The sequence below is a fragment of the Sinocyclocheilus rhinocerous genome, unplaced genomic scaffold (genome assembly GCF_001515625.1).
Source record: "Sinocyclocheilus rhinocerous isolate Xijiao unplaced genomic scaffold, SAMN03320098_v1.1 scaffold2406, whole genome shotgun sequence".
Classification (NCBI taxonomy): Eukaryota; Metazoa; Chordata; class Actinopteri; order Cypriniformes; family Cyprinidae; genus Sinocyclocheilus; species Sinocyclocheilus rhinocerous.
Window position 1 is genome coordinate 257,818 of NW_015656159.1, and position 12,534 is coordinate 270,351.

The 12,534-nt window shown below is 35.1% G+C and overlaps 1 protein-coding gene across 1 annotated transcript in view; it reads right to left on the reverse strand.

Annotated features, from left to right (window-relative positions):
- Positions 1-260: 260 nt before the first annotated feature.
- The window catches only part of LOC107719675 (ceramide synthase 2-like), a 27,070-nt gene continuing 14,796 nt past the window's right edge, over positions 261-12,534 (reverse strand). Inside the window, exons 5-11 of the mRNA XM_016527157.1 lie at positions 11,441-11,498; positions 9,752-9,802; positions 9,128-9,220; positions 8,719-8,847; positions 6,560-6,666; positions 6,266-6,419; positions 261-1,403 (exon numbers count right to left, since the gene is read on the reverse strand). Coding sequence (XP_016382643.1) covers positions 1,281-1,403; positions 6,266-6,419; positions 6,560-6,666; positions 8,719-8,847; positions 9,128-9,220; positions 9,752-9,802; positions 11,441-11,498 — 715 coding nt within the window. The 3' untranslated portion in view covers positions 261-1,280. The remainder of the gene's footprint in view (positions 1,404-6,265; positions 6,420-6,559; positions 6,667-8,718; positions 8,848-9,127; positions 9,221-9,751; positions 9,803-11,440; positions 11,499-12,534) is intronic.

Genomic DNA, 12,534 nt, shown 5'->3' on the forward strand with positions numbered 1-12,534 from the left:
TTATCACGCTGATATATGTTAAATTGTTCGTCTTTGTGATAAGTTTGATTTTAGCTAGTAATTTGATGCTATAAAAGCGTGGCGTGTCGATATGGTTGATTGGGTCTGCGGGAGTTTGGGCGGGAGTTTGATACCGCGGCTCCACCTCACAACACTACTGCGCAGACTCGGGCTCCAAACGACGTCATTTACTCAAGATGGCAGCGGCCATACTGAGATGCTTTGGCTTCACTTTTCTATAGTGGAAGGAATAGGAGACGCGTCGTCCATCTTTTTTTACAGTCTATGAGACAGACAGACAGACAGATAGAATTCACACTCATGAAATGAAAGAGAGCCAATTCTGAGATCTGCCCAACCCTGGTCTGAGGGAGCAAGTAAGATTAACATTAAAAAGTTAAAACACATTACCACCTTTAAAACTAGCTATTTTAATAATAGCGCTGCTGGTTTTGTGGCACACAATTTTGAAGTTATCTATTGACTGACTGGAAGTCCTTCATTTTCAATGACAGCTGGTGATTTGAGTTGAGCAGATTGCATTGACTGCCATCGTGAGTGCAGATACCGAGGAAGCATAGAAATGCCTACTAGAAACCAGCAGTACAGAGACCTCCAGCCATCTAAAGTTTCTGAAAACGGCCTGCAGTGACAAAAAAAAAGCTCGCTACAGCAGTGTGAACTTCTTCAAGAAACAATGTTGGATGCATCCAATGTAGACACAATGTTAAAATGAAAGAAAGCAACGTCTGCTGTCCACCTTGTCAAGAGGTTAAAGTGACATGAAAGTAGATGTTCTTCTTCAAAATCACTTACAGGAAACATAAACTTGAGATCGCATCTGATTAGTTCTCACTACAGGATGTGTTGGACAGCAGAGGTTGATGTAAAACTCAACGATGCCAGACGACGAGAGCAGCCAGTGTGACGTGATCTTTGAGCTTCAAAAACAATGAGGAGTCTATTAAAACTTATGAGGAGTTTCTTTTTCTTTGCGCCGTGTTCTTTCATAATTACCCATGTGATCTTGTGCCATAATGAAAAAAAGTTTTAGTTGAAAGGGGGAAAAAGGTTTTGAAGCAGCCAAGACACACAGCAAGTCGTTTCCATTGAAGCAAAGTGAGGGGGGGAAGCTTTTTTTTCAGTGTTATTAAAAGATGCAATTTGTTTTGACAAGTTTCTGGCATATTCTCTGTGTGACAATAAATCAAATGTATGTTTTTGGCTCCTCGCATCCCTGAGGGCAATTCAAAGTCCTTCACAGTTTAAGAAAAGAGGTGTCAGTGATGATTAGCCCCGCCTCCTGCTCCACAGCCATTGGTCACTTTCACATGTCCGTCATTGTCCTCAGTCACACTGGTTTCCTCGTCTTCTTCATTGTCACTTCTCTCGTCTTTGGTTAACTATCAAAAAAGCATTTTGGGGTTAGAGAAAAGCATGGAGTTAAAAATAAAGTCATTTATAGTCAACACAACAGCTAAAACAGGCTCTTTTATTTCCAAAACAAGTGTTTACCAATGCAAAACATTGCTTTAGAGAAACAAAAATTATTTGCCATATAATTTTATTTGTCAATTTATACTTTCATCATTGTCTCATGCACATATCTATGGAAGAAAAAAAGGTAATTGTGATTTGGACTCTCAATTAGGGGTAAAAAAAAATTTCAGAATCGCGAGATATAAACTCGTATAAAATGTTTTACTCTTTTTTTTTTTTTTTTCCACCATAGAATAAAAAAAGGTAATTGCTAATTTTTATTTATTTTTTTCTCACAATTGTGGGTTTATGTGTCACAGTTCTGACTTTTCTTCTCAGAATTGCGAGTTTATTTGTTGCAATTTTGCGTATAAAAAATAATTGTAAAAAATGAGATAAGATAAAATGTCGTGATTACTTTTTTTATTTTTATTCCATGGCAGAGATAAGCTTCCATGTATATCAGCTAGTGCTGTCAAACGATTAATCGCGATTAATCGCATCCAAAATAAACGTTTTTGTTTACATAATAAATATACACACACACATATATTATGTATATATATATATATAAATACACACACATGCACATGTATATTTATTATGTATATATAAATACATACACATGCACGTATATATTTAAGAAAAATATGTTATATTTTTATATTAAATATATTTATATATAATATAAATTATAAGAAATATATACATGTAAATACATGTCAATATTTTCAAAATATATACTGTATGAGTGTGTATTTATATATACATAATAAATATACACAGTACACACACATATGTTATGTACACAAAAACGTTTATTTTGGATGCGATTAATCGCGATTAATCGTTTGACAACACTAATATCAGCTAATTAAATAGCCTAAAACACTCGCCAAATTAGTCGCTCACAGATGTGAATATTCAACCAGTTATTTTAAGTTCATAAACTGGCAAGGAAAAGTTAAAAAATAATGATTTATATTCAGCACAACAGCTAAAACAGAACTTGAGTGATGTTTATCCTTGCAAAACTACGCCAGGTAGTTGCTATGTTACTTGCTTAGTGGTTGAGTGTTTACATGCCAATTTTAAATGCAAGTTTGCTTAAATAACTACCCCAAAGTATGATCCACACATAAGCAGTAGGTTTATTGATCCTAGCTTAGCAAACATTTGAAAATCAAACAATAAGCAAGCCAATCTTTGAACTTCCTATACTTTGGAAATCAAAACCACAACATCTGAAATCAGAAAATACGGCCGGTCTTGAAACATTAACCTAACGAGCCATTTGTAGAAACCAGACGCGCAAGTACACAATCCATCATCCATAGCAAATGAATCTGAACAGTCTGATGTGCACTAAATCACGACTAATTAGGTCCCTTTGAGCAACAGGCTGCAGGTACGTGGAACAGAGAAGCGATTGAATCTGGCATCCCTCATCCGCTCTGCATTTGCGAGAGATCATGTACGCTGCCAGAGCAATCACGCTCAAATTATGACTCACCTTTTTCAATAGACCGAGCTGGAGTGAAAACAATAGAGCACTAACTACAGGCTGGCAGGGCTTATTTTAATCAGAACGCCAGTGTAACTGGAAATAACAGACCTGGATAACTCAGTCACCGTTACAAAGCTTGTGTCATTGTTTCTGTTTAGAGTATAATTCATGCAGCATGGCTTTGTCTGCCATAAACTGTCATGATATGCATCATGTAGGGTTTTGTTTTAGTGTGTTTCACATGAATCAAAGCAGTGTTTCCTACAGGATCTTGCTGTTGCAACAGGGAGCTCTGACTTAAACAAAAATAACACTATTTGTCCAAACATATTATTCACACACTAAAAAAATTGTAAAAAAATAAACACTTTTATTCAACAAGGATGCATTAAACTGATCAAAAGTGACAGTACACATTTATAATGTTACACAAGAATCATATTTCATATTAATGCTGTTCTTTTGAACTTTCAATTCATCAAAGAATTCTAAAAAAATAAATAAAGTGGTTTCTGCAAAAAATATTAAGCAAAACTGTTTTCAACATTGGTACTACTAATAATACATGTTTAAATACAAATAAATAAATAATGTTTCTTAAGCATCAAATCAGCATATTAGAATGATTTCTGACGGATCATGTGACACTGAAGACTGGAGGAATGATGCTGAAAATTCAGTTTTGCATCACAGAAATAAATTACATTTTAAAATATATTCAAATAGAAAACAATCGTTTAAAATTGTAATAATATTTCACAATTTTTAATTTTTTTACTGTATTTCTGATCAAATAAATGCAGCCTTGGTGAGCAGAAGAGACTTCTTTCAAAAACACTGACACCAAACATTTATATATTACTGTATCTATTTTGAAATATCATTCAACTGAGCTTAAAATAATTTTTTTCATCAAAATATATTTTATATTACATATTTTCATAATGATGCTCCTGAATAGTGATGCAGGAATCACTGCATTAATGTTTCATGTTGAAGCCATGACACCAAAATGCAGAAATGTCTTCCTCTGAGAAGAAAATGTGACTCATAAATTCATTCATTGTTTCAAATGGCCAATGTGGTCATCTAGCAGGAGACAATACGAGTTTCCACAATAAGCGTCAGTCATTGTCAGAACTCATATCTTAAGTAATATTATGCCACGTACACACTGCAAAGTTTTAGGAGTGACACCAACATTTAAATACAGTAAATCCCCTAAATTATCATTCTGGAGTCCCTCCCAGAATTGCTTTGCTCTTGCTTGTTACAGCTTCTCAGTAAATATGATGCATTTCGTAACATTTTTGCTTTAGACAGCCATTTGTAAGGTGAAGAAGTCTTGTAGTATGGTAATATCAGGAAATATTAGTCCTTTTATGCAAATCAGCAGAGTTTTTGTTCAAGACGCAGGACTGTGTTATCATTCACCCAGCATTTAAAAACACACACACCATATGTGTTCATGTTTACCAACCCACACTGGTATAACCAGTATTATGAGATGGTTAACTAAACCAGTAAAGCCAGTGCTGATGCAATAATACTCACAATAGGACATTTAAGGGTGACAATAAATGAAAACTGTGCCATAACTGAAACTCTGCCAGCTCACAAGACAGCGTAAACACATAGACAATGTTTCTTTTAAACAGCTTTAGTCAGGAACTCATAAAATAAAATAGTTCAGAGCATCCAGAACTTTCCGACTCCACATATGCCAGAGTTGTATGACTTGTTAGTCATACCATGTCAGTTGAGATGATTGATAACTAGCCCGAGGGTGGTAAGGTAACAGCGTTAATGGTATTTGTTAATAATATATGACCTACGAGCTGCATAGATGCACCGCATTTTATGCTTATTTTTGAGTCTTTCAAATCCGCTGCGCCTGCCACCATCTTATAAATGGTTTTATAATGAATTCAGGGATTCTCACACAATGCTTAACCCTGGGTTAATGTCTTTTTAACCCCGAGTAAAGCAGCGTTTCACACTTATAACTTATAAAAAGGGGTTAGCAATGCTTTAAACCCTGGGTTATAAAGCTCTGCTCCAACGAACTGCGGTGCCAAAGGTATAAAAGTAAAAAGAATGTAACAGTGAGTAGTTTAGAAACAGACAACCAATCATAAACTGATTCATTGCTTGCCTAATTAAATATTCATGAGCTTTGCACAGTCACAAAGACGTTCAGTTTAGTGTCAGAACATGTTGAACAGTTAATCTGCGTTTTATTATGTAACGAATCAGCTCATGGGAAATATGAATAATTAATCATAACTAGTTATAATTAATTATGAATATTTTAGATCCGCTGTAGATATTTACTTGACCTCTCAGGGTCAACTGTCTTGTCAATTCTAAGAACGTTAATTTCCTGGTTAAGGGAAATAACTTTCTTACTGTACAACTCTACACAGAGCTTGTAGCATAAATCTGCATGATTAGGGACTCCAGTTATGAGCAAACAATGAACAACGTCAAGTGTGACACAAGTAAGGTTTTATTAACTACATAAACACTTAAACTAGTCTAACATACACATAAACACTTAAACTGGTCTAACATACAAATACACACTTAAACTGGTCTAACATACACATAAACACACACACACACACACACATACAGTTGGTATAGGAAAGGGTTAAAAGCTTAACGCAGTAAAGAGAAGAGAAATAAGGAATATGAAGTTATAGAACCATTTGCATATTCAGCAGATTTACACCTCAGGGAAACATCAGATTCTTAGTTCAAACACACCTTTGTAAAAAGGTGAAAATGATACCTAATGTATCAATTAATAAGACTAAGTTTGGATACTTGCAAGTCTCATCTGTCTGAAAGAGAGGTTTGATGTAATCTGAAGTTTGGTTCATGGGTCCTCATATGGCTTGTTAACTGAGGGGGGTTACAGAGTATTTGTTAAATATAAAAACAAAATATATATTGTGTGTTTGAGTGGTCCAGACGCTACAATAAAAAAAAAATTTGCCTTCAAGTTTCAGACTTGAGAAGAGCAGATTGATCACAACATTTACACAGATGCACAAGCAAATATAAACACAAGTCGCATACAGTAGCCTATTTGTCCAATTGATGCTAATAAACTAATTAGCAAAAAGAAACCCCAGGGTTTACAAATGTACAGTGAGAAATCTCAAAAATGACTACCCCAAATTATTTGCTAACCCACTGTAATGTGAGACAATACAAACAAGACAATTTTTGAAAAATAAACGCATTCCCAAATATAAATATAGAACAACTTACACTTCCGAAAACGAACATCTTCACCATACGCAGAATCAGATACGCCCAGAATATGTGCAGCATCAACAGGATGACGAGCATGAAGTTAAAAAAGTAATATCCAAAGAATGGTGGGTAATAGTCTGGTGGATAAACCCACGTGCAGTGAATGATCCTGGAATAAAGGTATACGAGACAACAGAGACAGTTTTTAATATCAGTTGGAAGAAACAAATAATGCACGCATGTTATGTAAAATACACCTGAGACTCTTTATCAGAGCTTGGAAATAATAGTCATACATGCAATTCTCACCAAAATGGAAAGATTATGAGTCGCGTGCCTATGAAGACAGCAGCAAATACCACGAAGATGCCGTTGCACGTTCTTTTCCATTTGGCGTAGTTGAAGATCTTGGCAGACTGCAGAGAAATAACACAAAAATAACAAACAGGTGGAGTTTGTACAGTGTCAAGCGGGGATATTACAGTTAACTAAAACCATAAAGTCTTTCATTACTTAAAATAATATAAACTTTAACTAAAAAATGAAATTATGTGTGTGTGTGTGTGTGTATTATATATATATATATATATACATATATATGTTTATGTCAGTATTTCAGCTCATAATAAAAAAAACTGCGTTAATGCGCGATAAAATAATTGATTATTTGAAATTATTTAAAACAATTGTCAGCGTTAATCAAGTAATGCATTAATGCGATAACGCATTAACTTGCCCAGCCCTAATATATATTGTTACGGCCTTGTATCTTCCTTCATGTGACGTCATGTCTCCCCTAATCTTTCTCTTTGAGTCTGATTGTTTAGGTCCGCCCCGGTGCACCTGCGTCTCATGGAATGAGTGATTACTAGCTATATAAAGTATGCTGAAGTGGAGCATGGAAGGGAAGGAAATCCACCAGTAAACAAGCTTTATTACCCTTTTTCTTAATTCTTAAATTTTGGGTTTGTTTTTCTTTTGTTGACTTTATACTTTGGAGTTGCTCCGTGATTTGGGGAAGTATATTATCCTTTGCTAGTTATTCTATGTTCATTTGTGTTTTCCGTTTTCTTCGTTTGGATACGTGTTTTCCATTTGTGTTATGTTCCGTTTTGTTATTTAAATAAATCTTTTTGCCTAGCATTTGGATTCACGTGTCCTCTTTATGCTGCATCCCCCTTTCTGGCTAAACTTAACAGGGGTTTGTAACATAAATTGGGGGCTCGTCCGGGATAACGGTTTAATTTTGTTTTGTTGAGCAGATAATAGTGGTGTAGCGATCTTATCTTATATATATATATATATATATATATATAAGTTTGTCAGTATTTCAGCTCATTTCATTTAGTTGAGCTTGATGTATTAAAATAACTAAAACTAAACCTGAAATAAACTATAAAATAATACTATAAATATAACTATTTAGACATATTTTAAACAAAAAAAAGAAAAAAGACTAATTAAAATAGGAAAAAAAAATTAAAACAAAAATAAAAACGAATTCTAAATATTAACAAAAACTATAGTTTCTCACCAATTCTAAAACAACACTGGTGTCAACCATATGAAACCAATAAGAACATCAATTGTTTAGTTTAGACTAATACGTGTTTTCCATTTGTGTTATGTTTCGTTTTGTTATTTAAATAAATCTTTTCGCCTGGCATTTGGATTCACGTGCCCTCTTTATGCTACATCCCCCTTTCTGGCTAAACTTAACAGGGGTTTGTAACATAAATTGGGGGCTCGTCCGGGATAACGGTTTAATTTTGTTTTGTTGAGCAGATAATAGTGGTGTAGCGATCTTATCTTATATATATATATATATATATATATATAAGTTTGTCAGTATTTCAGCTCATTTCATTTAGTTGAGCTTGATGTATTAAAATAACTAAAACTAAACCTGAAATAAACTATAAAATAATACTATAAATATAACTATTTAGACATATTTTAAACAAAAAAAAGAAAAAAGACTAATTAAAATAGGAAAAAAAAATTAAAACAAAAATAAAAACGAATTCTAAATATTAACAAAAACTATAGTTTCTCACCAATTCTAAAACAACACTGGTGTCAACCATATGAAACCAATAAGAACATCAATTGTTTAGTTTAGGCTACATTAAATGGGTTGACAAATGTTTTCCCTGCAAAAACTGGATTTTACTGAGTGACATATTGGAGGATTTGTCCCTTTTTTAACAACCAGTAGCCTCATCCCCTTCACTTGTCATTCTAGATAGTATCTGGTTAGAATAAAGTTGTATTTTGCCTGAGTGCAAAGTGAGACATTACTGTTTTTGGTTGTTTAAACCTTGAATGCAAGAAATGATTCATAAAAACATCCAGCCTGCAATGTTTCCTGATCCCATTCCACCAAACAAATGTCCTGTCACTCACTAATACAGGGGTAAATGCCATAAAGAATAACCAAATAATATAAGATTTGGCATATCATTAACCTCCAAAAGAATATCAGAGGAATCGTGAATGAGCATGACCAGGGTCCCGACCCGGATGTAGTTCCCACACCATGAGAAAGCCAAGAGCGTCAGTGTGGCCCAGTGATGGACGATCTGCTCTTTAAAGTCCTGAAATAAATATATATGAGAAACATTCACGGAAAGTTTTCACAATCATTCTCAGTGACAGAGAAAAAGTGCGGTTAGATAAGATAAAAACAACAACAAATCAATCTGGCTTTAAATGATCGATTACAATAGCTTTCATTGTGTGAATAATGATCGGATGTTTATTTCAGGTCGTGTGATGAATGGTTAGGCGCAGACGAAAAAGTTTGAGATGTAATTTGAAAGATTTCAAGTAGTTAAAATGCTTCCAGAAGACAGTGTGGTGTCACATGATACTGACCTTTCGTTTGACATCAAAGGTTATTCTGAGCACTAGTGACAAATAGAAGCTCATCTCCACAATATAATAGCAGTACTGAGACTCCAGCATGGACTGCACGAGCAAAAACACAACAATAAGCTCTCAGAAACATGCACAATAACAAGAGATGACCACGTTACATTTTTATGATGGAAAATGTAAAAGAATCCAAGTTATAACTCAATGTGAATTTTATGTAATTCATTGTGCTTTGAAGAGGGCTCTTTTTTTATTTTTTTGAAGTGATTATTCTAGGAAACTCAATGTTTTGAGTGCCAATCTGAATGACATCACTGTTCTTTTGATTACAACCTGGAACTCATATAACAAGTGTGAACGGATCCAAAAAAAACCTTCAGCTGGGCCAAAAAAAGACATCTTTCTTCTAAATATGGCCATGCTTGATTTGGAACTAGCGTGAGTCTTATTATCTGCATTATTTATTAGCCGTGCTGTAAATTTGAGCATTGCGTGAACCCTTTATCGGGGCCGGGTCAAAGTGAACAATACCTCGCCTGCTCTTATTAGTGCAGGTGATATGAACAATAAAATATCCCTTGGAACAAGTACAAACAAATTAAAGATCTGAAGACTGGAACACACCTGTCTGGGATAGCCATTCCACATCTCCCGCAAATTATGAAACCAGGGTTTCTGTAATAAATAGATGAATCAATATTCAACTTTATGTAACATTAGCTTTTTATTTATGACAGTTTCTAGAGCTGCAAGGTGGCGGTGTTCTAAAACCTAGTACGCTGCCTACTTAGGCGCTGTTTTTAAGGCATCACAGTCACAATACCAACACAAAGACTTCAAAAAGCCAATCCCTTCTGGAAATCCCATAATGCAGTGGTTCTCAACCAAGGGGCCTCTGCAAATTTCAAAGAGGGCCTCAAGATGACTTAAATTATTTAAAATAAGATACAACAAACTTTAAAATAAGCTAATACAATTAAATAATAAGGTATTTATGAATTTGATTTTAGACAATTTGACAAATTGATTTAAAAAACAACAACAATAAATTCAAATACCATGGGCATTTCTATAATGAATATACCGTTTTCTAGTAATGCCAAACGCTAAAATATTTAGTCACATAGAAATTGAGTATCTCTCTCTCTCTTTCCCTTAAATCACATTGATTGTCATGTAAATTAATAAATGAAAGAGTATGATCCCTTAGTTCTTTAAACTTCTGGAGCCGGTTGCACCAGCTAGATGTAAAAAAAAGTTGGGTGTTAAAGGGATACTCCACCCCAAAATGAACATTTTGTCATTAATCACTTACCCCCATGTCGTTCCAAACCCGTAAAAGCTTCATTCGTCTTCGGAACACAATTTAAGATATTTTGGATGAAAACCGGGAGGCTTGTGACTGTCACATTGACTGCCAAGTAAATTACACTGTCAAGGTCCAGAAAAGTATGAAAGACATCATCAAAATAGTCCATCTGCCATCAGTGGTTCAACCGTAACGTTATGAAGCGACGAGAATACGTTTTGTACGCGAAGAAAACTAACAGCCGCGACACAAGGATTCGTTTTCTACGTGTATTTACGCTTTGATTTGAACGAAAACAGCGCATCCCTGCAGCGCGGCTGACACAGAAGAGCGTACACAGTACGCTGCTTGCGTTCAGCGGATATTCTCCAAAATGCCGCTACGGTGATGCGGAGAGACACAGAGGAGACGAATTGTTGAATAAAGTCGTTATTTTTGTTTTCTCCGCATACAAAAAGTATTCAAAAAGTATATAAAAAGTATAATTTTGAAAACAAATGGTCTAGGGGGCCTTCGAAAATTGTTGTGGATAACAGGGAACCTTGGAATCAAAAAAGTTCAGAACCACTGCTATAATAATGCATTGCAGTATTTAAATGTAAATATAAATTATTCAATACTAAAAGTAAAATCAATACAAACAGTTCAGTTTAATTAAAAATATATTAGTTTACCCAATATTTGTGTCATTAGCTTAGCAACATGATAACATCAAATTCTATTAAAATCAATTGTTAGTTACGTCCTCCTGAACACTGTGCATGCACACTATTTGCATGATGCTGCCAATGTAGTGTGTATTTCCCACAGTGCTCATCTGTCAGAGGCTACAAATACATTAGATTGCTCAACCCCTGAGGGCACCACAGAGCTGATCACAGATTAGTTTCAATGGGCAAACTCATGTCAATCATCAATACAGGAAAGTATGTCTTACTTCAGACATGCAGAAGGATAAGCAGGTATATGTTAAAGGAGAAACCCTGAGAAGAGGATAAACTCACATCATACAGGGCTATGATTCCACCAACGAACGCCGCCAGATAAAACACCAATCGCCAACTACAGAGACAATCCAACAGAGAGGAAACTCATGTGATCAGGGATTACATTCAGATCAAAACAACTAGTCAACACTAGTCTTGACAGCCTAAGCAGACAGCAACAAATTAGCAACCACTTGGGTATTAGGCCCTGTCTAGACTTGTGCCTTATGACCGCTGCAGTGCGTTGTGGGTATTGAATGTGGAACAGTGTTTTAAAGGGAACACTTTACAATAAGGTTTCATTTGTTAGTTAACTACACTAGTTAACATGAAAAGTGAGCATTTATCTTAGTTAATGCTAATCTCAATATTTAGTAAAGTGTTATGGTTTTATAAAATAAAATAAAAAACTTTAAAAAAAAAATTTTTATAAATAAAATAATAAAAAATAAATATTATCAAATAAATATTATAAAAGATTATACACACATATACATATAAATATATATATATATATATATACTTTTGTATTTTGTATAATTATTTGTTTATGCCATCTGCATCTTGATAATCCGGACACCTGTGATTCACTGTCCTGAACCTTACATTTGTCTGCTCATGTTTATGCATTTAGCAGAAGACATTTTTATTCAAAAAAGACTTGCATCCAACATTTATATTTTTTAAAAGTATGCGATTTCCTCGAGAACCGAACCCATTACCTTGTCTGTCAGGGTTCTGTCACTTCGGTCTAGTGTTATTCGTGGTTTTGTGACAGAGCCCTGACACTCCCGTCATGTCTTGTTTTCATGTGAGCGCGGGGCTTCGAGATTCTCGAGCTCTCATCTGCGTGTCCTGTTTCCTTGTTTCATGTTGGAGCGTGGCGTTCAGATCCCGGCACTCATGTCTTGTTGAGTTTCGGTTTCGTGTCGGGGTCCGGACACTCGCACTCCATGTTCTGTATTATTGCGGGAGCGTGCGGTCTCGAGTTCGCTCGGCCGTGCGCTCTTCTGTCCACGTGTGTTGTGTTTTGTGTAGCATGCGGTTTGTGTTCGGCCGTGTGCTTTTCTTGTTGTCTTGTGTTGTTGTTGCACGCAGCTCGTGTTATCAGC